Raw genomic sequence first — 25587 nt, 5'->3', positions numbered from 1 at the left:
TGAGCTACGCCCCTTCCTCTTGTGACTTGTGAAATGTCCAGTCAGAGAACTGAAATGAGCTCGCAGTCCCAGAGCCCACTCCTTGTTAGCCATTTTAATTTCAGCAGCCCACTTTAGATGAAAAGCATCCTTTGGTTGCCGCTCTTGTTAAACAAGGAGTCAAAAGCAAGGAATCAATCACTTGTGACCAAGTGAAGATGCCTGGGTACCAGGATGGTGCCTGACATTTCCACCATCTGGAGGTGCATGCCTGGGATCATTGGATCTGGACTGTTTTCACACACTAATACCACCACATTCTGTAGAATTTCATCAGTTATATTTTATCTGCACAATCAGAATGAATTTCCGGAACCAAAATGCTTTTTCTGTGCAGCCTGAGCAGGAGCAGTCACGATCAAGAAAAAGAGGTCAGAATAGGCCAAGATATATGTGGACTATCCCTGGATCAAGTGACTTTTATTCTTTAAGTTCTCAAAGCTCTTAACCTAGCTCAAGGTTGTCAGCTGAAGTAGCCAAATGTCACAGTCAGTCCATCATTTGCAAAATAAGACTTTAGAGCTGCCTTACCCCCAAATGGCAGCTAGACATTCCCTTTTGGCGACTGTAAGCTTGGTTTAAGGAGCCATTTGGGACCTAGCTTATTTATCTGAGTTTCTAAAAGGTAAAGGTACCCCTGCCCGTACAGGCCAGTCTTGTCAGACTCTAGGGTTGTGCGCTCATCTCACTCTAGAGGCCAGGAGCCGGCGCTGTCCGCAGACACTTCCGGGTCACGTGGCCAGTGTGACATCACTGCTCTGGCGAGCCTGCACCAGAGCAGCACACGGAACGCCGTTTACCTTCCCGCTATAAAGCGGTACCTATTTATTTACTTGCACTTAAGGGTGCTTTCAAACTGCTAGGTGGGCAGGAGCTGGGACCGAAAGACGGGAGCTCACCCCGCCGCGGGGATTCGAACCGCCGACCATACGATCGGCAAGTCCTAGGCACTGTGGTTTTACCCACAGCGCCACCCGCGTCCCACTATCTGAGTTTCTAGCACTGGTCAAAAACTCTTAGTCACGTCTAGTTCGAGTCTACTGATAGACTGAGCTCTACTTTCTGCCCAGCCCCTGCTCTGCATGGAGTGATAGCGGCTCCCCAGATTTTGAGATCCTGACTGGGGGCTGGAATTCCAAGACCGTCTGAGTGTGAAGCATGTGCTATGAGCTGCAGAGCTTCAAAGAGGGTACCCAACATCTACCTCGCCCTGTGCTGTCCAAACTAAAAAAGTGGGGTGAGATTCAGGACCCCGATCCAAGAGTGCCCAAACCACTAATGTGAATTCAGGGCAAAACAAAAATGAACTTTCCTTCTCTCTCCTTGTTACAAAAGGAAGACTTAATTCTTCTCCGCTGCAGGTTAGGAGTGCAAAGTTTGTTAGCAAACACTCATGAAGTGCTATTATTAAAATGTACTGAGACGAGCACACACACACAAATGGGGCCTTGGCTGCCAGATTTCCTCCTCCCCTGCTGGGCTAAAAGCACATTATTAACTCAAGTTGAAGAGCCCCTGGTGTTCGCACAAGGCCAGCGCCTGGGAACGAACACCAGGCATCCTGTACCATCCTGCTCCCCACTTTGTCTGGAAGGCTTCTCACAAACAAGGTGGGGCTCATCCTGCCTGAGCCCAACCTCATAAGCCGCCACCACATCAAACCCATAAAGCGAGATTCTTCCTCATCTGATAGCTTTTGCCCCAACAGGAGGCCCAAATCAGGGCATTCCAATCTCGACCAGACCCCATTGCATCATTCTGCCTGCTTGCAAAACACAACAGCCTTCGCCTGTCTGCTGCCCTCCAGTTTCTGGGGATGCCAACTTCACAACATACCCCAGCTGGCATGGCTGTGTAATGCAGGGGCTGATGGGAGCCTGGCCATGCTGGCTGAGGCCGATAGACAGTGCTGTGGAAAGCAACTCCTGGGAAAGTAAGAAGCGCCTGCTGGATCAGGCCAATGGCCCGTCTAGTCCAGCTCCCTGTTCTCACAGTGGCCAACCAGATGCCTGCAGGAAACTCACAACAGCACTCTCCCCAGTTGTGATTTCCAGCAACTGGTCTTCAGAAGCATTACTGCTTCTACCTCTGGAGGCAGAGCATAGCCATCAGGGTAGTTGCCATAGATAGCTCCTCCATGAAGTTGTCCTCTTTTAAAGTTGCCCATCACTGTCTTCTGTAGCAGCAAGTTCCATTCATGCGCTGCACGAAGAAATACTTTCTTCTATCTGTCCTGAATCTTCCAACATTCATATCCACAAGTTCTAGTATTATGAGGGAGGCAGAAAAAACTGTTCTCCACCCACTTTCTCCATGCCATGCATCATTTTATAAACGTCCATCGTATCACTTCTTTCTTGCCTTTTCTCTAAACCAAAAGTCCCAAACGCTGCAGCTTTTCTCATGGCACGTCCTCTTCCTGGCTTTCAAGACAGAACGCCCTGCAGTAGTCTGACTTGTTTCTCCCTAAGCCTATTTCCTCTGGCTTTTGAGCCGCTCAGAAGATTTGGATCAGAGGCCACAAAAGGATGAAGAAGTAAGAAGCCGGCCAACTGGGCTTCCAGGCCAACGGAACACAAGCTAATTAAGGGTCTTTGCTTGGCTCACAACACAGCCAGGAACAAAACACCTTCATCTGCGGTACAGATTTGCCCAAGGGAAGCTTGCTGGCTGTTCCTGGTTTCAGCAAGAGGCCATGAGAGATGGAGCAACTCAGAGCGCAGAGAATAGCAACTTTGCTGCAGACATGGAGAGGGGCAGTGCCAGGGAGGGATTAAGACCTTTAGAGGTCCTAAGCACTGAGAAGATTATGCTGCCCCCACATAGACAGTTAAAATAAAAACAATACTGAACCGCAAAGTGTTATTTCTGAAATGGCACAAAACTTACATGCATGCTAAAACGTTGACATGCATGTATGTCCTGTGCAATTCATGGCCGGATCTGATTTCCTCGCATTATTTCAGTCTATGTTCATAGGACGCCCCCTTGGTTTAGGTGGGGATAAATAATAAATAGAGAACAGAGAGATTCAGAGGGTGGCAACACAAGAATGGGCCTTTTCTGTGATGGCTCCCCATTTGCGGAATGTTCTCCCTGAGGCGGCTCACCTGGTGCCTTCATTACATATCTTTAGGAGCCAAGTGAAAACATTCCTCTTCACTCAGGACTTTGGCTGTTTGTTAAACAATCAACTGCCTTTTAAACAGGAGAGGGGGATATTGTTTTGATTGTTGTTATGTTATGTATTTTTGTGTTTTAAAACTGTAAACTGCCCTGTGATCCTCAGATGAAGGGCGGTACAACAACAACAACAACAACAATAATAGGTAATAAAGTCTAACAATGTTATTATTTTTCCCATGATGACTACCTCAATGTTGTTTTTTGAAAAGTCCAATTGTTTCCAACAAAAATTCTCATTTTTGTTTTGTGCTCCTGCTTTACTGGTGCCTTAAGGATATTCCTAGTCTGCCTACTGAGTAATCCAGCACAGGGCAGTGCCAGTTTGAAGGGGGGACGACGAGTATGTGCACTTTTATGTAGAAAAGGAAATCATGCTAGATGTGATGTGATACAAACTCTGCTTAATTCTCCCCCAAATATAATTTCAGCTGCCATACTGAGTTTCAGGAAGAAATGCCAAAATTGCAAGTCTGGCTTTCTGCTTCCGTTAAGACAGGTGTGTTTTCATCGCAAAAGACTTTACATGGCAGCAAGGCAAAAGTACTACAGGAGAGGGTGTCTTGGTGGGTGCCCCAAGGGTTAAGCAGAGAGACCAGGAGGGACTGCATTTGGCCGCCAGTTCCTCACCCCTGGTCTAAGGCCACAAGCTGCCTACACAGTCCTCAACACTGCCAGAGAAGCTTAACAGTAAAACTTAACCAAGTCTTGCACTGTAGGGTCAGGAGAATAATTGCACAGATAAGTGTGCATGTGTCATATGGCCTGCCTACTTTTTAATCACAGGTTTCAAGCATCCTATTCAAGGTAAAAGAGGGCTCTGCGGGGCCAGGCGTGCCCAGCTGGCAAAGGCGGGTGCCCACGATGCCTGAAGCCAGGCGGGCACGGCAGAGAGCGCGACACAACATGCTGTCAGCTCAACAATGCAAATCAGGAGTGATTTAGGGTATGGGCATTGCCAACTCCACTTTGCCTTTTGCTCTGGGGCTTTTCATCACAAGCTGAATCTGGGATTTTAGCATCACCTAAAGAGGTGAGCTTGAGCTTCCAAAAAGCTTTCAATGGAAGTTCCTCCCCAAAGCCTCTCGAGTTTGCTTAGCAGTCATGGAAGTAAGAGGAAAGGACCTCTTCTGGATCAGAAACTGGAAGCAGAGAGTAGGAACAAATGGGACAGTCCCCACAATATGGAGGGATGTAAAGAAGTCCCTCCATTCTATGGGAAGGGCTGCAGCTCAGTCCTAGAGAATCTACCCTCCCAGGTTTAATCCTCGGCATCTCCAGATAAGACTGTGATTGTTCCCTGTCCGAAATCTGGGGAGCAGCTGCCTGTCAGTGTAGACAATGCTGGTCTAGATGGACCAATGGTCCGACTCTGTATATGGCAGCTTCCTATGTTCCGGGCTCCTCCCTAAAGACTTGTGCTAGAACTTTAATTAACTGGGATATCCCAAGTGGAACAGAACCCAGTGCAGCTTGCATCTGGTGCTGGTTTTAAACAGCACTGACTACAAGCCCATTTGCCAAGGAACACACAGAGGTGCACTGTAAGGTTCCTGGCTGGTCACCTGATAATACTAATAAGATCAGAGGGCAGAATATGGATGTGCAACAGGCTCAAAGGCTTCAATTCTTCTGGCAGCCCAGTCTACAAACCCCATGTCATTCCTGAAATTTCTGCTTTTGAAGATCACCACTGCTTTTCCTTGGGAAGGACCCAGAAGCAGGGCTCCGGTGCTTTCTAGTTTGCCCTTGCCATGTGTTTTGCTGCAGCATCATGTACAGTCTTAAATAGAGGTACACAATTTAGAAAAAGCGCCAGGTGAGTGTTCTGCACTCTGCTGCCAGTGCTCAAGTGCCATCCATCCAGGAGGAGAAAAGAAGGCTGTTCTCATCTTTTTCAGGTCTGGTTCTAATAAGAAAATCCGAGACAATCCCCTCTTCCCCAACGTTGGTGCCAAGCCAAGGAATTAGTCAGATAAGCCTCATTGGAAGAGGTGGGGAAGGGGCGATGTCCACCAATAAAGGGAATCTGAGTACAATAAAGACGCCAGCCTCCCCTGGGAGAAGCATCACCAGCCAAACGAATTAGACAAAGGGCTCTTTCTTCTGGAGGTAAGTATTTCTCTCACAAGAGTGAACAAGGTAATGAGGTTCCTTAGATGGTCAAGAGCGGCCCAAATGAACAAGCTTCAGCTAGAAATTATATATATGATATGCCTCAGAATCCTTTGCAACACTGCAAGAGATCCTTCTTATGGAGTGTAAAGGGCAGATTTTATTCCTAGTCCAATTTCCCACTCCCCAAAATTTATAAACCACTTAAATCCTCAAATTGTAGTTATTATTATTATCATCAGCTTTTTTCTCTCCACCTCTCTTTACTGATTTCCTGTGTGTGTCTTTTGTATTTGACTATACTAATATAATTTCTAATGGATGGGGTAAAGTAATTAAGTATGCAATCAGACCTAATGAAATGTGTTGTTTTTTTCCTCGTTTACTTTCAACTTTTCATTATTTAGGCACCCCTCTCAAAAAAAGTAATGCTGAGATCATGCTAAGATGTCTGAACCACATGACAATTACAAAAGTGTTTATCCAGACTTGAAAAGAAAACCATCAAAAAGGTCAGCATAAAATAGTGTAACACGTACTGATAAAATCAAACTTTAAAAAGCAAGGGCCTGTAATGAAATTGTAACTGGGGGCTCCCAACTCCCAGCACCTCCAGCCAGCGATCAAGGATGAAGGGAGTTGGGAGGGTGACATGTGGAAGGCTGCAACTTCCCCATCTGTGTGACAGATGTGTAAAACACCATTTAAAAAAATAAGACATTCAGCCAAAGTCACACACCTAAGCTTCCCATGAAGAGCAACCAAAGCTAAGCGCACTTGCAGTGTCCTTAAATGACCCTGCATCTGTTCAGCAGCTCAGGAGAAGAGCCCCAGAAGACGGGAGAAAAATGGCTTTACTGCAAAGCTGGGTCTGACAGCTGGCCTGAAAAATTATTTAGTTCAAAGAACTACAAAAGCAGCCAGAACTTAATTTTTTTTTAATTTAAACAATTTAAATACCTACAGTTGTCTCTAAGCAGTGTACAAAAAGTACAATATAGAAAAGATAAAAATTCATTGGAACTGTAACATCAATTAAAATGCCAGTGCTGAATAAAACATTTTCAGTAGATGCCAGAAGTTCAACAGGGAGCTGTCCTGTCTGAACTCAACTGGAAGAGAGATCCGCAAAATCAGGCCCATGATACTGAGCACACAGCTTCTGGTGGATATGAGCCATACCTCTGAGCCACGGAGGACCACTAACAGACCTCAACAATCACACAAGGGCTCGGGCTGCCCTTGAAACATCCTGGACTCAAGCTGTTAAGGGGCCTGTAGCTGAATACAAGAACAATTAAGCTGACCCAGCAGCATGCAGGCAGCCAGTGCAAGCTTTTGAGCACCAGAGTTATGTGCTGGCATCAGTGCGTCCCCATCAACCGTCTGGCCAAAGCATTTCCCACCAGCTGGAACCTCTGGACCAGGCCCAAGGTTAGCCCCGCATAGAGCACATTGAAGTTACCAATGCATGAATTGCTGTGGCCAGGCCATCCCTGCCCAAGCCAACTTAGTAGAAGAAGAGGTGAGTTTCTATGCATCTTTGCCATTACAAATTTTGATGCTAATGCTTCCTTTAGCGGTTACCCACTGGGCCACTGAAAACACAAAAGGTGCACATTTTACTGGAAAGATCTCTGTTCTCAAAGGCAGATGAGAATAGGTTATTGACCCAGCCCAATTATCTAGAACTGCACAAGGCCTTTGGGTACCCCTCGGTTCGTAAGTGGTGACCAGAGAAAAGAGTCCTGCTATGGAATGCTCCACACAGAGCTAAGTGCTGACTTCAGCATCATTTTGTCAGCGGATCAAAACTATTCCATTTACTGGGGTTGGGGCTAGGGAACTTGCAGCCCTCCCATTGGTTTTGGACTCCAGGTCCCATCAGCATGCAGAAGGGAGGATGGAAGTTGTAGCCCAGGATCATGTGGCTCTTCTGGTTGGGGCTGATGGGAATTGTACTCCAAAGCATTCGGAGAGCACCAGGGTTGGCAAAGGCTGTTTTGCAAGCAGGAAAAATGGTGTGATGCGGATCCAGAGAAGATGGGAGTGCCCTGATATAGGGCTTCTGTTGAGGCATAGTGAGAGAAAAGCCATGAGGTGAGGAAGAATCTCATTTTGGGGGTTTGATGTGGTGGCTGAGAAAGCTGGGCTGGGGCAGGACAAACATCTGGAGGGAAGAAAGCTTGCAAAAGTTGGATTAGGATCTGCCTGCATACTTCAAGTTTTTCTGTTCTCGCTACTTTTTTATTAATGTATAGCTCCTCTTTGATGCTATATTATTGTATTTGAGACCAAATGGCTCTTAACCAGACAACACCATTTCCCCATCATTATCTGTGCACAGCATGTGCAGGGTACCTTTTTGGGGTTGCATCCTGCGCACAAAGTGAGAGTTATGTGACGGGAGAGCACAAGAACGCAGAACCTGTCATGTGCAGAATTCAGAAGCTGAGTGCCTCAGGGTGTTGATCTTGTTAGAAAAAAGGAACCAACTCCCTAGTTCTTATTGATGCACACAGGTAATTTGGGGGGGGGGTGAGTGTGATAGAAACACAAATGTCAACTATTTCAAAATCTACAATCGGTTTACAGCTGTGAGTCTGCAGATTTCTTGCTTGCATAATCATGACCTGAGATGCAGAGAAGACCTTTGAGGCAGATTCCTGTGAGTGAGAAAGGAATCTCTGGAGATATTAAAGGAAGGCTATTATTAGCATAGAGCCCAAAAGGTGATGCCGGCATTCCATGGCCATTAACGACAGCCCACCTTAAAGGAGGAAATAAGTTGAGCAAAGCACCCTACGCAATATGGAAGGGGTGGGAAGAAGAAGAAAAGTGTGTTTTGCAAGCATCACCGCTGAAAAACTGCCCAAAGGTCACAAGGCAATTACAGGGGAGGCAGTAACAGGAGAAGAGGGAAAGGAAAAATAATATCTGGCAAGTTCCGAAGAGGGCAAAGAGAAGTGGAGAATTCCTTCTGAAACCTTTGTTGTTAAACAAGTGTCCTTTATATTGCTCCAGAATAGAGGGGCTCCCTTCCCCCCCCCCAACCTTCTGTTTTGTTTTACAGAGGGAGGAATTCCTCCCTCAAAAATTCCCATCCGCTTCTTATCCGTTTATCAAAAAATACTGAAAAATGCTGAGCAGAGAGATCTGTGCTGACACCAACCAGGTCCGGGTTGGCAAGACATTTCGAGAGTTTGTGTCACGAGGCTCTGCCATTTAGAAGGAAACAAACACAATTAACAAAGTTAGCTTTATTCTTTTAAAATGCTGAGATGTTAAGAAAGGAAGGAAGAAAATCTTTCAACTTAAGAGACAGGCTCTTTTTTTATCCCTTTGCGTCTTCATTGGACAGAACTGCTTCATTAAGCTCCATTTATTTGTTTGCATTTCTAGACCGCTTGTAAGCTGCAAGATGCTTGAAAGCAGCTTGCGAAGTGAAGCACACACAAAAATGGAACGAAAATAAACAAGAGTGTGCAAGACAGAGAGAGCAGCAAAACAAATCTCCATCTGTAAACACCCCCCCCCAAAAAAAAACCACTTGAAGACCAGGGCTGTAACTAAAACAAAAATCCATTTAGACCTTCCAGTCTCTAACAAAATAAAAACAAAACAGTCATGGTTATGGCTACCAGTGCCTACTAACTGGGGATGGGAGAGACAGAGAGAGAGAGAGAGAGTGTCATCCAATTAAGCTGGAAGCAGGAAGATCCAGGAGACACAAAATTCAGGACTTCTTCAGACATAGGTCACCTATGGCATTTGCTCCCACAAGATGTAGCAATGGCTACCAACTTGGGTGGCTTTAAGAAGACAAATTCATGGGAGGTGAGGCTATGCGGTAGCCCTGATGGCTACTGCCCCACCTCCACTGTCAGAGAAAGAGAGCCTCTGAACACTAGTTACTGGAAATCTTAAGCTGCACTCTGGGTCCCGCTAGTGGATTCCCCATGGGTAATCTGGTTGTTCACTGTGAGATCAGGATGCTGGACTGCATGGACCTCTCATCTGATCCAGCAGGGCTCTTCCAATGTTCATTTTTGACAGGAAACATAAACACATGCACCATGGAGGTCATACAAGGGCCTGGGACTCATCTAGGTGTCGGTAGGGAAAAGCTGAAAGGTGGCAAGATGTGGAGCAAGGCCTCTGCTGATGGCTACTGATGAGCTTCTGGGTTTGTACAGAAGAAAGCAAGCCCTTGAGATAACCCCAGGCACAAACTGTATGCCTGAATTCCTGGAAACCTATGTTACCAACACATAAAGCTGCCTTATATTGAGTCAGACCACCAGTTCAGCTAGCCTAGCATAAACTCTACACTGATTGACAGGAGCTTTCCAGGATTTGGGCAGGAGGAGTTTCCCAGCCCCACCTGAAAACAGACACCAGCACTGAACATGTGCATGCAAAGCAAGCGTGGTTAAAATTACAAGCACCTATTTCCTGACTTCTAGCATCTTGTGGCAATCGATCCTCTATATGTATCTCTTTGGATGGGGGTGGAGGCAACAGCCCCCTGCTTGCTTTCTAGATTTCCCCAGAAGGACAGGAGGGGGCGCAGTTTCCTCATGAAGACTATCCTGTACTGACAGCCCACAGATGTCATTCGTCTGCCTGCATCTCTCTTCTGGGAGTCAAATATCCAGCAAGTGGGAGTGGAAGGGGTGTGCTATTTTGCACCAAGCAAGCCCTGCCGGCTGGCGAAAACACACAGAAGGGAAACACCATCCTGGCATTTGATCTCCTCTCCTAGACAAGCAGCGAAAGCAGAAACAAGCTGCCACAAGCCATGTGACCAGCCTGCCTGGACCCCTGTTGAATGAGGGGTTGGCTCAGGTGCCCACCACGTCCTGCCATGCTAAAAACAACAGCGATACAGGCAGGAAGGGCAGAGGGTACATGCAGTCAAGAGGACAAGATCTGAGCCAGGGAAGGTCAGACAGGGTCAAGGGGAAAACCTGACTCTTCCCAAGCAACTCTCCTTTCATAAAAGGCTGATGTGGGGCAGAGAGCACAGCAAATGAGGGAGGAAGGAAGATAAAGGCTGTCAAGGGTTGCTCATCATTAGGGATGAGGGAGAAATTTGATGCCGTTTGCATTTTAATGACCTACTTTGCACACCTTGAACCAATACACAAACCAGAACACTTCGACATTTGTACTCTGATTTTTTTTGCAATGCAGTCTGGCAACCATAAAATGTGTGTGCCGTGGGGAAATGTGAGTGAAAATGCATGCACTTTGTGAGTGTAACAGACAAGAATGCCTGACGTTAGAGGAAATTGCTTCCAAAATCTGTATATTAGTCAGAACTGTATACAAAAATTGTCTCTATTCAGATAAATTCACAGTAAAAATGCTAACTTTCCTGAGTGGTTTAACGGGGGCGGGGGGGCGGGGGGGAGAGATGAAATCCACAAATGAAGGTGACAATATAGGGAACTGAATTTTAAGATTAGAAAAATGAAAAACAGAGAAACCAAATGTGCCATGGATGTTTCTGTGCAAATAAAGCTTTCACTAGCATTTCATATCCATGAAGGCTAGGAATAACTGTAGCTGCTGAATTTTGTCTTTCTGAAAGCTTGTCCTGAGCATCTGGTCAGATCTCAGAACTACCACATTGCCCAAGTGAAAGATGTGCCGTTACAAGGCGTTTTCTGGAACGTTTCTCCTATTTTTGCAGGTACCTGAGAAAATGCAGTTTTGTTTTCCCTGGACCATAATGAGAGCAATCAAGTCTAGTCTCAAATAGAAGAAACAGGGGGGTGCCTGCAGTGGCAGGCCTTGGGGTCCCAAACGCCAAAATCTGGTGCCCCCACCTCTTGTCTTCCATTCTACATCATAGTTGCTCCATGCCAAGCGCAACTAAAGTGGCTGCACTCCCCTAAATCTGCCTCCCTTTCCTGGAGCTTTTGGAGACAGCGAAATCAGGTACAATATTTAGAGCTGTTCTGCCTCTGCTGCTAGAGCCAGAATTTGGGGAAAGTCCTCCCTAACCACCCGCCACCCCTACCCCTGTACCACCTTCTCCTCCACTTCCATCCTGTTTTTCGAAGAAGCAAAACACACATACACACTCACTTTTTCCCAGCTGAACGAAGCCCAGGATGATGATCAAGGCGAGAGCCAACAGCTTGGCAGCCGCAAAGCCATCTTGGACGCGGGTGGCGGCCTTCACACTGTAGCAGTTGACGGCTGTGAGCAGCACTGGAAAGGAACAGATCAAGATGGGTTAGTTCACTGTTGGAGTAGGAGCTTCGCAAGCCACCCTCTTTTTTTTCTACAAACAGGAAAAGAAATACACCACACTAAAGATTGAGGGCAAGGCACAGCTGTTTTCTTGCAAAGTTTGGCCCTTTAAGAAATGCCAGATTCAGCACAACTCTCCCCCCCCCCATCATCTGCTGGAGTTGCACCTGCAAAGCACAGTGTAGGATCTGTGCAAATGGATCCAGGCCAATGAATATCCCCTTGCCACCACCAGGAGGGAAAATACACGCATACAAAATAAATCAAGACCTGCACTACTCTGGCCAATGCACAGATGCACTTCTGCGGCCAAACTTTTTGGAAGCTTGTGGTTGCTAGGACTCCACTTGGCAGACGGCTTCCTCTGAAACTGTCTCCACTATAAATGCATCCATGCCGCCGGCACCTGCACATAAACACACAGGCACGCTTCTTCCAATTCTACATTCCTCTAGAGTGCAGTCTGGTGAGAGAGGGTGAGCTTTTCCACCTGAAGGCTGGAGGCAACCAGAGGTTTGCTCTTTTTCCCTCTCAAAGGGAAAGCCTAGAGAGCTCAGCCTCTTCTCCAGTTGGGGAGATCTGGAGGAAGACTCCATGGAAGCAGCAGACATTGCACTGGTTCCGTTTCAGAATATTCTGACTGAGGATGCAAGAAGAGCCTGGCTGCTAGATCAGCATCCCATCTAGCCCTGCATCCTCTTCTCACCAGGTGCCTCCAAGATGCCCACAAGCAGGACCAGAGCACAAAAGCACTCTCCCCACCTTATTTTTAGTTTCATTTTGCACTGAAGTTAAGCTGGTAACTGTTTTAAAAGCAACAAGGACACACAAGGCAACTGAGAGCCGCTTTGGGGGCCCTTCAGGGCTCATCCTGCAGCATATAAACGTGAGAAAGAAGATTGAGGACTTTTCCCCAAACTATACCTGCATCTCTCTGCTGCCACCCAGCTCTTCCCTGGCCCATCTCCCCCCCAGTCTCCCTCCTATCACACCCTAGCCTCTAATGCAGACTTGAAAACGCTCTCTGCAAGGACAGGGCCACATGGATGGTCTATGAGCAGCAGTGCCTAGCACAGTCCTGAGTACAAAAAAACCCTAACACTTCCCCACAAGCAGATGTACACATCCTAAGGCAGAAACAACAGTATCACTCAAAACATATGCTCACAGCTGCAGATTCTGAAACACAGGGGAGGATGCTACCTCCTTCCTAGCTGGGGAGTTTTCCCGTCAAGTAAGGTTAGGAGGAAAACAGCATCTTTTTGATGCAGTAACACATGGTGAGCAGGGGAAACTCGAGCCACACTCAAAATGCTTGCTATCCAGGAAGTCCTAGTTGGGGGTTTTTCCCCCTAGTGAATGAATGAATGATTCAACTTCCTTGCAGATGATTCAAAGCTAGGACAAGCAAGAGAGGAGGACAGTTGCATCATTCACACCTAAGAGCTCCTTCGCCCATTTCAGTAGGTGCCACCTCCAGCGCCACCGATTGGCCCTGCAGCAAGGAAGAGGCAGCAACCCGAGAAGCCGGAAGCTCCTTTGCATAATCCCCTCTCCACCCCCATATTGTATTTGCCTGCAAAGCTGCTGTTGCCTCCTTCGGCAGGGTGGGGGCACCCAGCACCCCCTTGCAGAGAGTCAGTCACTGCCTTATCTAGAGGACGCTGGCTATCTTTGCATCACATTTTTATTAAAATGTTTGCACACTATGAGAATGCAAGCGCACAGGAGTGTGAGAAAGAACATTCTTCCTTGAGGCTAGAGCAGTGCGGTTTTAAAACGTGCACTGCAATCCCATCCAGTGGCACTCCTGCCTGAAAGTTTCGGGCAACATCTGCGCAACCTCCTCCCTTCAGAATACTGCCCTGTTTATTTAAAAACCTCCAGGGCTTAAGGCGCACCAAGGTATAGCCCTGGAACCTTTCCCAAGAACTCACGGGGGACGGGTGCTTTAAGCAAGTCAGTCTCTCTCGGCTTAGCCTCAGTGCTCCTATCTGCAAACTGGGCGATGCAAATACTGTCCCTACTTCACAGGGCTGTTGGTGAGGACTGCAAGCAAGGCAACACACGTTACTTTGAAGCACTTATTGAGTGATGCGTCAGTGCCAAGAGGACCCTGGAGCATGTGCAGAGTGCATGTTTCCCTCACCCGAGTAAACAAAGATTTGAACCATGTGCCTCCACTTTTAACGTAGCATCCCTGCCAGGCTGGTCAGAACACCTGCACATCTAAGTATAGAAATGAAGCGCAGCCAGACAGAAGCTTCCGAGGCTCATATACGCAGCAACAAGTAAACAGATACATATGTTCAGCAGGAGCTGATCTCAAACTCCCTACAAGACCACAGATGAAGGAAGCCAGATCTGCTGACTCAACATTTGAAGACGGCACTGCAAGATCCAGCAGGGCACCTGACACTTTGAACTCAGATGGGCTAAGCTGGCACCCTTGTCATTTTGGCACACTTTTAACTGGCTAACTGTGCCATGCGTAAAAACAGCAGAGAGGAAGGATGCCAAGGGGTGGCATCCTCAGCAGCTGCTTAAGCCTCCCCCCCCCACGGGAGCGGCAAGCAGCCCAAAGGTTTTTGCTTTGTTTCTCCATCCAGCCTGGTGCCCTCCAGATGTGTTGGACTCCCAGCAGCCACAGGATCATACACTCATGGTGGCTGGAGCTGGTGGGAAGCGCATTCCCAACACATATGGTTGGGATGGCTGCACTACTCCATTTGTTTTGCAAGGTGCCATTCATAGAATCACAGAACTGTAGAGGTGGAAGGGCCCCCAAGGGTCATCTAGATCAACCCCCTGCAATGCAGGAATCTCAACTAGATCATACATGACAGATGCTTTAAAACCTTGAAGGAAGGAGAGTCCGCTACCTCTCATGGAAGTCTGTTCCACTGTCGAACAGCTCTGTCAGAAAGTCGAAGCTCAATTGGACTTATCCCCAGGTAAATGTGCAAAGGAATGCAGCCTTAAAAGGTGCTCTTTGTGTCTCTGAACTTTGATAAATAATAAAACTATATTTTATAAATAATCCCGGTTCTCTATGCTGTGCACTTTGAAAACAAACTTCTATTATGTCACCTAACGCAGCAACTTTAAAAAAGTTTATAGAACCTTACTGGGGCAGCGGGGGAGGTTTTAGTTACAAAACTTTGCTGGTAATGAGCGGCTCCTTCGTTCCCTAAATTTTAGAAGTTCCCACCATTAACAGATAAAGCGAGACCAAGTCACTGTACACACAAGCCATTTAAGATGACTCATTATCTTCCACATAGTAACTTATTTGTGTATCTCTCGTTCTAGGCCTGCACAGGACACAAATTTGTCACTTTCAAGACACATAAGTAGTTTTTTAAAATCATCAGGCTGCTTGGGAAGAAGAGAAGACAGTGGCACTATCAGAACACACTAGCAGGATTCTGAGTGAAAACAGGGGTTATCAGGACAGAACAAACCAGTAGCAGAAAACACCTCAAGGAAAGGCGTGTGTTTGTGTGTAATGTGTCAGTGACTTGACTCCACCTCCCTCCCTCAAATTAGCAAAACAGAAATCTTCCTACGGTTAGAAGTCCACTCAGAAACAGAGTTTCCCCCCTAAATACACAAATGCATGTTGTCTTGCATTGAGTCAAAGAACGTTGGTCCAAGCAGCTTGGCACTGCCTACTCTGACTGGCAGCAGCTTCCCAAGGTTTCAGGCAGAGGGAGGTACAGTATTCCTCTGCCACACCACCCTCACATAACATGCAGGGACAGAGCACAGTGTTATAAGAAAACAAGATCATGTGTGTTTGCAAAGCAGGAACTCTGCACGGGCCTCTGTTACACCCCCTCCAGGAGGGAGGGAGGTGCTCATTTCTTGCTTGCTTTCACGCATGAGAGTAACATGTAAGCCAGAAGCTCACACAACTCTTAGTTGCAGCAACCTCCCGTTAAAAAATAAATACAGCGGTACCTTGGGTTACAGACGCTTCAGGTTACAGACTCCGCTAACCCAGAAATAGTACCTTTGCTTCAGGATGAGAACAGAAATCGTGCTCCGGCAGAGCGGCAGCAGCGGGAGGCCCCATTAGCTAAAGTAGTACCTTAGGTTAGGGTAAATTGTGCATATAAATGTTGTATTAGTTGAAATAACATAAATAAATGTGCAGTGTTGGGGGGAAACTACTGGTACCTCGGGTTACATACGCTTCAGGTTACATACGCTTCAGGTTACAGACTCTGCTAACCCAGAAATAGTACCTCGGGTTAAGAACTTTGCTTCAGGGTGAGAACAGAAATCTTGCTGAGCATTTAACGATTGTTGGGTAGAGTAGCCAGCCCAGCATAGTCAAACAATGCAAGCAGCGTGTTTCCTAAAACCACAAGAGGAACGGGGGGTGGGTGGGTATTAAGCCAAAGCAGCCTCCCAAAGGATTTTTAAAAAAGCAATAGAATATGTGTTTCCCACTGGTTATAGAGTCTTCTGCAATATGGCCGTTTGTAGATGGGACAGTGGAAGAATCTACCTTTGAATGTGGTGGCCTCTCCTTCCTTAACTTTGATTCAACAGAAATTGGTCAAATCTGCTAGCTGTCAAACAACTGCTTCTTACATGTGATCCTCTTTCAGGAGCTTCCCCCACATAGGGACCCACATCCTTTCCAAGGCGCCACGAATGAGGAACCAAAACAGTACCAGAGCCGGATGAAAGAAGCGGTGCAATACAGGGTTCTGAAACCAGGAACGGAAGCCAGAGAGGAATCCCAACAGCCAGGAAATGAAGGTGCGGAAAATACAACATATTAGATAGGTGTAAAAAAATAATAATAATCAAATGGAAGAGCAAGTAAGAAGGCCAGTTGCAGTGATAGTACACCATAAAAGCAGGAGGTCTCAGCAAAAGATTAGCCTACTAAGAGAGTTTGCATCTACCACAACAGACAACAGGAAACTGAACTTGTGCAGTGGGTGCAGCTGCTGTTTTGGGGTTGTTGTTTTTTATGAAGACAGGTTGTCTGGCTTTCCAAGAAATGCAAGAACAGGTTTTTCAGTCAGTGGGTTCTGGAAGCCCACTCACTTATAGGAATTGGTCAGCGGAGGAAATATGCATGGGAAAATGGAAATGAGAAAGGCCAATAGTTCTCCAGGAAAAAAGTATGCCATGGCTCAGTGGCAAGGCTTCTGCTTTGTACCCAGAAGGTCCCAGGATGAGGCCCTAGCATCTCAAAACGGGGCCCAAGAATGTCACAGACCCTGCAGAACAGTTTCCAGGCAGTGCCACTGATCCTGAGCTAGGTAGATTAATTGACTTGACTCTGCATGGTGCACCTTCCTATGCTGCAATGCTTCTTTTCACGTAAGAGGCTTGATCACTTTTGCAGGGTCAACATCAGGGGCTTCTCAACTCCCCCACCCCCAAGACCAGCAGAAAATTGCTGAGGGTCTTGGTGGACCAGTTAATAATTTGTCTGCCTGTTACAGTGGTACCTTGGTTTAAGAACAGCTTAGTTTATGTACAACTTGGATTAAGAATGCTGCAAACCAGGAAGTAGGTGTTTTGGTTTGGGAACTTTGCCTTGGAAGCAGAACATGTTCCCCTTCCTGTTGAGTGTGTTCCATTTGTAAATTGAGTCCCCCGCTGCTATGGGAAAGCATGCCTTGGTTTAAGAAGGCTTTGGTTTAAGAACGGACTTCCAGAATGGATTAAGTTCGTAAACCAAGGTACCACTGTAATGTGTTATGCTAAAATGCTGCATGCGTTTTAACTGCATTTTTATACATGCCATCTGAATGAAGCTCACGTGATGGTCCACGGATCACATTATGAGAATCGCTGGTCTACACTGTGTACCAGGGAAGCCAACACTATGAGCTACCAGGAGATGTCAGTTACTTCTGAAATTCGGTCAGACTTGCCACAGTCTTCACTACCTTTGTAGCATCTTGTGGGTGTTTGCTCAGAGTACTATTTACATCCCAGATCTGGAGCTGGATTCTGCTCTTAAAGGGCTGAACAGTTCTTACTGCTATGCTTCTTTCAAAATAGGAACACATGTCTCTCTCGCAGGGCACAATATCAGAAGAGGTATCGCTTATCATCTCTCATGCACATATGAGTGAATGCTTACTTGAAGTTGGCGCATGCCATTTGGAGCTTTTAGTAAGTATTTCCATTTCAAAATAAAAATCTGCTGCCTCGTTTTGATCGCAGAGTAACCTTTCAGTTGGTTTAAAGTGTTCATTTTTTTATGAGCGATTTGATTTGATTTGTGAACTAAACACTTCAGTTGTGGCATTAGAGAGAAAACTTCCCAATGTTAGTAAGCACGCCAGAGATTAAAAGGTTGGACCTTCCATCCCAGCAAGTACAAGTCCCAGGAAACTGAAAGACCCCACACTCTGCTTTGCTGTACAGTGGTACCTCGGGTTACAAACACTTTGGGTTACAGACTCCGCTAACCCGGAAGTAGTGCCTTGGGTTAAGAACGTTACCCCAGGATGAGAACAGAAATCGCGTGGTGGCGGCACGGGGGCAGCAGGAGGCCCCATTAGCTAAAGTGGTACCTCAGGTTAAGAACGGTTTCAGGTTAAGAACAGACCTCCAGAACGAATTAAGTTCATAACCAGAGGTACCACTGAACAACTGTCTCAATATATTAACTTTGTTTTCATCCCTTGTAACCCAGTTTATAAATGAAGGAATATGCAGCTGTCCCATACGGGGATTGAACCTGCAACCTTGGCATTATCGGCACCATGCTCTAACCATTTGAGCTATCAATGAAGGTGCCTGAATCTCATTATCCAGCTTGCCTTGCAAAGCAAAAACAACTGCATTCCACTTTGCTAGCCTCACCTTTTGTTAATATGCATGGCAACTTTGCCAAAAGAAGAGGCTTCTTCATCCCAGACCCAGCGTTATTCATTATCTATCATTTAGAATAGATAGCAAGGGATGCTTCCTACACTGTAAACATACCCAGGAAACAACTGGAGCAAAAGCATTCCCCACAGGCACCAGTGTTAGCGTCAGGTGATCTTGGGAAACAGCAAATCTTCCCACAGCCACACAGTTAATGAGAGGAGCCTGTATCCCTATGACCTGAAGCTCCACTTCCGAAAGGACAAAAAAAACCCCACCCCACCAGGATGAGTAGTTCTGGAGCATGCCCTTCCAGAGGCCAGGGAGCCTGATGCAAGCAAAAGCAAGTGGTGGTGCTTTTGCAAACACAGTGCAGCTGTAATTGAGTGAAGGTACTGAACAATTCCTGCAAGCCAGAAAACCAAAGGCAGGTCTGATATGACCACACTTCATAGCTTGGAGTAATTGCAACAGACAAATCTGGTTAAGTTTGGTGGCCAAAGGGATTAAGAAGCTTGAGCCAGACGCCTGAAGTTGAAAAAGCAAGGAGTTGAAAGCAGGTTATGCATTTCCACAAGATGAAGGTGGGAAGAAAAATGTGCTGCTACCAAGAGGCACTCAGCGAAACAGTGAACTAGACCCCTCTTGGGGCATGGAGCGAGACTGTCGGACTTGCAGCTCAATGAGAAAGGTCTATCCTGCATCCCTATGCTCCGCACATTACTGGGCTGCAGAGGGAGGCACAACAGGGGTTCCCCAGATGACTGCAGCTTGGTTGATGCAAGGAGAGATGGTCCTTCAGGGAGCATAGTAACAAGCCCAAAAGATTGTGGCAAGGTAAGCTCTTCTAGGAGAGGAGGCAAGAGGCCAAGGCAGCATCACACAAAGAAAGATAAATGCAAGACAAACAGGAGTCAGGCACCTACAGCATCAAAAAGCAATCTTAGGGTGGAGGTTGGCAACTGGCAGCCCTCAAAGCAAAACTGTCCTTGGACTGGAACCATTTGGCCCCCAAACCTCTAACCACTTTTTTCTGGCCTGCTTAACCAGATTTCTTGAAAGGGTAGGAGGAATCCACTTCTCACATGTTCCTCTCTTCCTCCCCATTTGTGGCAAGAGGGTGGCAGGGAGACAAAAAGGTGGTAGGAACTATGGCTAGACTTCCTAGCAGGCCACTTTGGGGAGTCCTGACCAAACACACATAAATAACCTAGATAAAAACCAGGACCCTGGGAGGTTACTGGCTTGCAGTGGGACAGCTCACATCTCTAAGGCATCAGGAGCAAATGGGCACTGCTGCAGGTGGTTATGTTGATGTAAAACCTTTCAGGATCTGGAGGGCAGCTCTCAATCAGGGGACGCCTAGTCCGGCCAAGCAGCTAAAGGATCAATGCTCAGAGTCAACCGAGCCCCTAATATGGTCAAAGCAGAATCATTGCTCCCTGGAAACGCACAAATATTTATGATCCTCGGTGTAGCGAAGCAAGAACTGAGCAACCACACAAGCCCTGAATTGTGCAAACCGGGGAGTTTATGGGTGCAGCTTGGATCCTGCCTATGCAGAGCGGCATGAAAAGCACATTAAAAGAGTCAGGTTGAAAAAGTACAAGAAAGGGGACTATTTGAGTAGTTGCTCCCAAGTACAAACTTTGAATGCAGGTAGGCAGTGCTGGGGAGGGGGAAAGGAGTGAAAAACAGAAAGAGCTCAGCTTGCACTACATTTATTGAGGAGCCCAGGGCTTTCAAGAAACCAAGGAACACAGAAGCACATAAGTTCCTTTGCAATGAAACTAAATGGTCTCATCCCACCTTTCCTCCAAAGAGCTCAGGGGTATCCCATTTTATCCTCACAGCAACCCTGCAAAGTAGGCTAGGAGCTGAGGGAGACATACTCAAGGCCGTCCAGAGAGCTTCATGGGTGAATGGAGATTTGAACTCAACTCTCCCCTGCAGGATCCACAGTTTTGAGAGCACTGAAGAACTTTAATAAATAAATAACTCAAATCCAAACTCCATCCACTACACCGGACTGCCACTTGGTCAGATGTGCTCTGGTGTTCAAGTTACAAGTTACTTCAGTCCATTCTCACTTTTGCACAGATAAGATAAAGGCGATTAAACTCAAAATAATAACACTTAATTGTATGGTTTCCCCCCCCCCAAATGCAATTAAAACTATTTAGTTTAATTAATTCAATGAAATTGATGAACGTGATGCACTGATACAAGCTTTTAGATGTCTGATAGTCATTTGCGCTTCCAGTGCCCCCTGCCTTAGTGCTGTGCCCAGGTAATCCCATTGCCCCCCAGGGAGCAGTACCTAGCCACTGGTCTAGACTCCCTTTTAAACCAGCCAGGCTGGTGGCCACAGCTACATCTCAAGGGAACGAGTTGCATGACTTAACTATGGCACTGTGTGAAGAAGCTCCTCTTAACTTTGATTTAGAACCCTGAAGTCATTTCTGTTTTGCTCCTTGCAAAGGGAACGTCCAGGCAAGCAGACTTGTGACGGATGTATTTACCAGCAGCGCCGAGAGCTCTGGAAGAACATCCTGGATTTCGAAAGTATAAACAGTGCAATCTTTAGCGTTTGCCATTTATCACTGTCTGCTCATCCAATTGGAGCGAGGAAAAGATATACTGCAATTATAGAGCAGCCAATTCTAAGCAGCTGGAGCAAACATTTCTCAAGTGAGCCAAACCCTCTGGATCAAAACTGCTTTGATCAAGCACTTTGAACCCTTTGCCCTAGATTTGCTCCCACCTTGAGCAAAAAGCTGGCTTTGTTGTAGGCAAGGAAGCAGATTTCGAAGGTGCGTTCACACGAAACCATCCGAAGCACAGATCAAAACATTTCTGAAGCCCAGTTTTGCAAAATTCTCCTCTCCCTCCCGATGACATGTCAGAGCTGGGTCAGCAACTGGCAGCCCCTGGGCACAATCCTGCCCAAGTAAAAGCCACCAGCTAGCCTCCCTAAAAACATAAAACACTATCATTCCTGTGTAGCCAGCGGCGAGCCAATTCTCCCACCCAGACAGCTGTCTGCCATCTTTATTATTGTTCAGCCAAGCCACCAAGTGGCCAGGCGGGGGGGCGGGGAGGTGAAGTAAGCCTTGAACTGGAAAGAGAGGAGGGGGGAAACCGGAGAAGTCACGTGCCTAGTTGCTGGGCAACCACACAATTGTCTCCCATTGATTCCCGTTAGAATCCAGCAGCAACGTGGGACCACGAGGGGTTGCCTGGCAACAGCATGTGACACCCCTCCTCCCCTACGTGCGTCTCTCCCCCCACCCCACCCCGTCTCCATTTTCGCTTTAAGGCTTGCTGAGCTCAGCCGTGCCTGCCGCCAAAGTACCTGGCGCTAAAATGGCAGAAGTCAAAAGAGAGCCTCCGCCACCATGTCACATGGTCCAGTGCGAGGCTGGCCCCTGCTTCCAACATGGCAGGCAGCACATGCAGAATCCCCAATGGAGGCAGACTTGGGAATGAGGCATAACCTGATCACTCCCACACAGCTCTGTGCAGGAACAGAGTTTAGAAACGCCTGACGAGAGAAGGGGAATCTGCTTGACCCCAGCTACAAAAGCTGGGGCTGCTGAAGAGGCCAGAGACCATCTTGGCTGTGAGTCCTGGAAGACCTGCTCCCTCTCCTGTAGGCCTTTTCCCACATGGCCTGGGAGGGTGAGGCCAGGACTGACTCCAGCTACAAAAGCTGAGCCTGCTGAACAGACTCTTGGGCTGGGGGTTGTTGTTGGTTTTTTACATCTTTGTTTTAGAACTTGTGATTGATGTGGAGATGGTTCAGTTGTGTATTTTTAATCTTTTATTTACCTTTTATTAGGTTGTGGTTATGCATTTTTGCCACGCTGTATTTTGAACAGCAGAAAAGCGGCATGCAAATAAAATTAAGTATGTAATTTTCTAGAGGGATTCAAATATTGCTTGCTGACGCTTTGGACAGCGCTGACGGATGTGGGTGGCTTTAAATGGAGAGAGAGAGCAGAATTCATGGCAGACAAAAGAAGCTATGCATAGCTACTAGCTGGATTAGGACCTGGGAGACTCGAGTTCCAATCCCCGCTAGGCCATGAAGCTCGCTGGGTGTCTTAGGGCCAGTCACTGCCTCTCAGCCTAACCTACCTTGCAGGGTTGTTGTGAGGATTAAATGAGGGGGATTAAAAGATGGTATATTAAATAAATAAATAAATAAATAAATAAATAAATAAATAAATGCAAATGGGCATGTTTGGCTGCCACTTGTCAGAGTCAGTAGTCCCTGAGTACCAGTCGTTGCAGTTGCAATTTCTCCTGCAATGGAAAAGGTCATTGTTTGCCTGTTCGGATGATCATGGCAGAAGGTGGTGATCCAAAGCACACTTACATGGGGGAGAGTTACCCTCCCAAGTAACACTATCAGATCAAGGTGTTAGCACTGGCTCCAGGCCAGCACCCCCCCCTCCTTCTAAAGCTCTTGGGAGGCTAGAGAGTGGTGGCTGGAATCTCTGCCTTTCAAATTTTCAGTCTAGGAACAGGTAATGGTAGGGTTGAAATAATCCCTCTGAACCACATCAGAGATTCCACAGTTAATTCAAGCATGTATATGGATGGGGAACAGGGAGGGGAGGAGGAGCACATCAAAGGCACCAATTAGCAGGGATCTAGTAATCTCTCAAAGCAAAAGGAAACATATAGAAGGATTTAACCAAAAGCTTCAGGAAAAAAAGCCAGGCAGCAGCTCACTCCAAGTACCTAAACTCAGACCCTGTGAAGTGAGAAAACAATTTTTACTTGACATGCATTAAAAGCTTCTGTACCAGGAAGAGGTTAAGTCAGGATAGCAACGAGATTCTAAATTGTGAACCTATTTGTAGTTGCTACGTGAGATAATCCAGGCAGGTGTCAAACAAAAACCTTGCACCCAAATACTGCACAACCTGATGCTGAGTTTGCTGCTTCCAGACAATCCAGGTATTTTCACCTGTGCTCAACCCGAGAAGAGACTCATCTGCACGCACTATTGACCCCCCCCCGTGAAAGTGCCCCCAAGTTACCATTTTCTTTTCTCCCCCAAGTTACCACTGGGCCTCAAGGTGACAAGGGGAGCCCATAACATCTAGAAGACAGGGACCAGACCTAGATGGCAGAGCACCTGCTGTGCATGCAGAAGGCCTTGGGCCAATCCCTGGCATCTCCAATTAAACAAATCAGGTATCAGGTGACCAGTAAGGCACAACCCTGGAGAGCTTACTTGTCAGATCAATCAATATTGGGCTAGATGGACAAATAGCCTGGAATGGAATAAGGCAGCTTCCAATGTACCTCTCTCCCATACACACACACTCCATGGTTGTAGACAACATCATTAAGCAAAGATGGAAAGCTGATGATGCTCTTGCATTTTATTTTGAAAACATTCCTGTAAACAAGGAAGGGAATGCAAGGTAAGTATGATGAGGCAGGTGGAATCTGCCCTGCCTTACGGGTGTGAAAAGTAAGAAGATATATTTACAGTTAAGAATTTTGGCTGGGCTGCACCAAGCAAGGCCAAGCTACCCCACCTATTGGGAAGAGTGCCACAATCAAAACGAGCATCAAGCCAAGGGGAGGTTTGCTCTTGGCGAAACCAATTGTGCAATTTTCAAATTCCAAAGCACTCTTCCCCTTGGTTGCTCCAGACCAAGTGCCCTGGGGCGAGAGGAGGGGAGAGAAAATCTACCCCAATGGAGAAAGTGCAATTTGAAACTAGAAGCCCCATGAATGTTTAATGCTTATTTAGCGCCAGCCAAGGCAAAGTGGGTGCCATACAGGGCCCATCGTCATCTGATGAAATTCTACTTGTGACATCACACCTTACAGAATATCACAGGGCTGTGACCCCAAAACGGTCGTATTTTTCACTGCTGCCCCTGTACTTTGGAATGTGAAGCCGCAACCGTCAGTTGACATCTTGTAAAGACAGATCTTGTTGCCCAGACTTTCCCTAGGCCATAAAATACACTCTGCTTTAATTTGACTCTTCTTTATATGCTTTTATACTACTGTTTTACTGGTTCTATGTAGTATTTTTCTTTTCAGTTATACGGTTATTGCTTTGTACGGTGCTTAGATATTTTATAAATGCTTTGGAATTAAAATAAGTGACAGGTATAGCCTCCGCAGCCAGACACAGGCCATGAAGTATGCGAGGCAAAATGAACTGGGGAGAGGAGGAGAGGTTGCAAAATGACAGATGGCGGGAGCCAAGGGAATTAAAGAGGGAGTGGCAATGTACATGCAAGGGGAGACTTTAAAGCACTGCTGACTCCTGCACAGAACACAATTTGCCCTGAGCTATCTATGCAGGAGGTTAAGCCAGGAGGAGTGTAAACAGTAACAGCCTGCATCCCTTGGATCCTACCGAAAATCCTCCATGGACAGAAAGGGAGAAACAAAAGTAAACACAGTAAGGCACACTCTGGGCTCTGCCATCAGCCAGGTAATCTAGAGAGCCACTGAGAGGCTGCACTTTCTGCTTCCAAGGAAGAACCATCAGGGCAAGAGGGAGACCAATTGGACCCCATCCCTTGCCCAGTGAAGGAGCAGCTGGTCCAGTGCTTGCTTTCCTCTGCCCTACCCATTAATTTTTCCTTTTGTATCATGTCTGCTAGGCATGTGTGCCTGCACAATCTTTTGATATATGCGCATAGCAACATAAGAAGCTGCCTTATATCAAGTCACATGATTGGCCCATCTAGCTCAGCACTGTCTTTACATATTGGCTGGCATTGGCTCTCCCTGGAAGTGTCAGGGATTGAACCCTTTCGGTGCAAAGCATGAACTCTGCTTCTGATCCACCAGTTTTAAAAATTTAGGTGCTGAATAAGCTTATTATGCAATACTTCTAAAAACAATAAATTAACAAAACAGCAACAGAACTAAGAACAGTTCTTCACCAATAGGGAAAAGCCACATTTGCTAGGAAATGGAAATACACTAGGCATGGGGAACCTGGATCCTAGATATTGTTGGACACCAACTCCCATCAGCCCCAACCACACACAGACAGTCAGGGATGATGGGAGTTGGAGTCTCCTAATAACTGGGAGGGCCACAGGTTCTTCATACTTCAGGTAAAGAATCCATTCAGAAAACAGC

The 25587-nt window shown here is 46.7% G+C and overlaps 1 protein-coding gene across 2 annotated transcripts in view; it reads right to left on the bottom strand.

The window, feature by feature from the left end:
* SLC7A5 (solute carrier family 7 member 5) overlaps positions 1-25587 on the bottom strand; it is a 52374-nt gene that overhangs the window by 23860 nt on the left and 2927 nt on the right. For both annotated transcript variants that reach the window (XR_014528544.1, XM_083513692.1), the window contains exon 2: positions 11434-11559. Coding sequence is in view for 1 of the 2 variants with exons in the window: in XM_083513692.1 (XP_083369818.1) it covers positions 11434-11559 (126 nt within the window). In the remaining variant the exon portion in view is untranslated. The remainder of the gene's footprint in view (positions 1-11433; positions 11560-25587) is intronic.

Source organism: Podarcis liolepis (assembly GCF_965112155.1).
Source record: "Podarcis liolepis genome assembly, chromosome: 7".
Classification (NCBI taxonomy): domain Eukaryota; kingdom Metazoa; phylum Chordata; class Lepidosauria; order Squamata; family Lacertidae; genus Podarcis; species Podarcis liolepis.
This window is presented reverse-complemented; position numbering and strand designations above follow the sequence as displayed.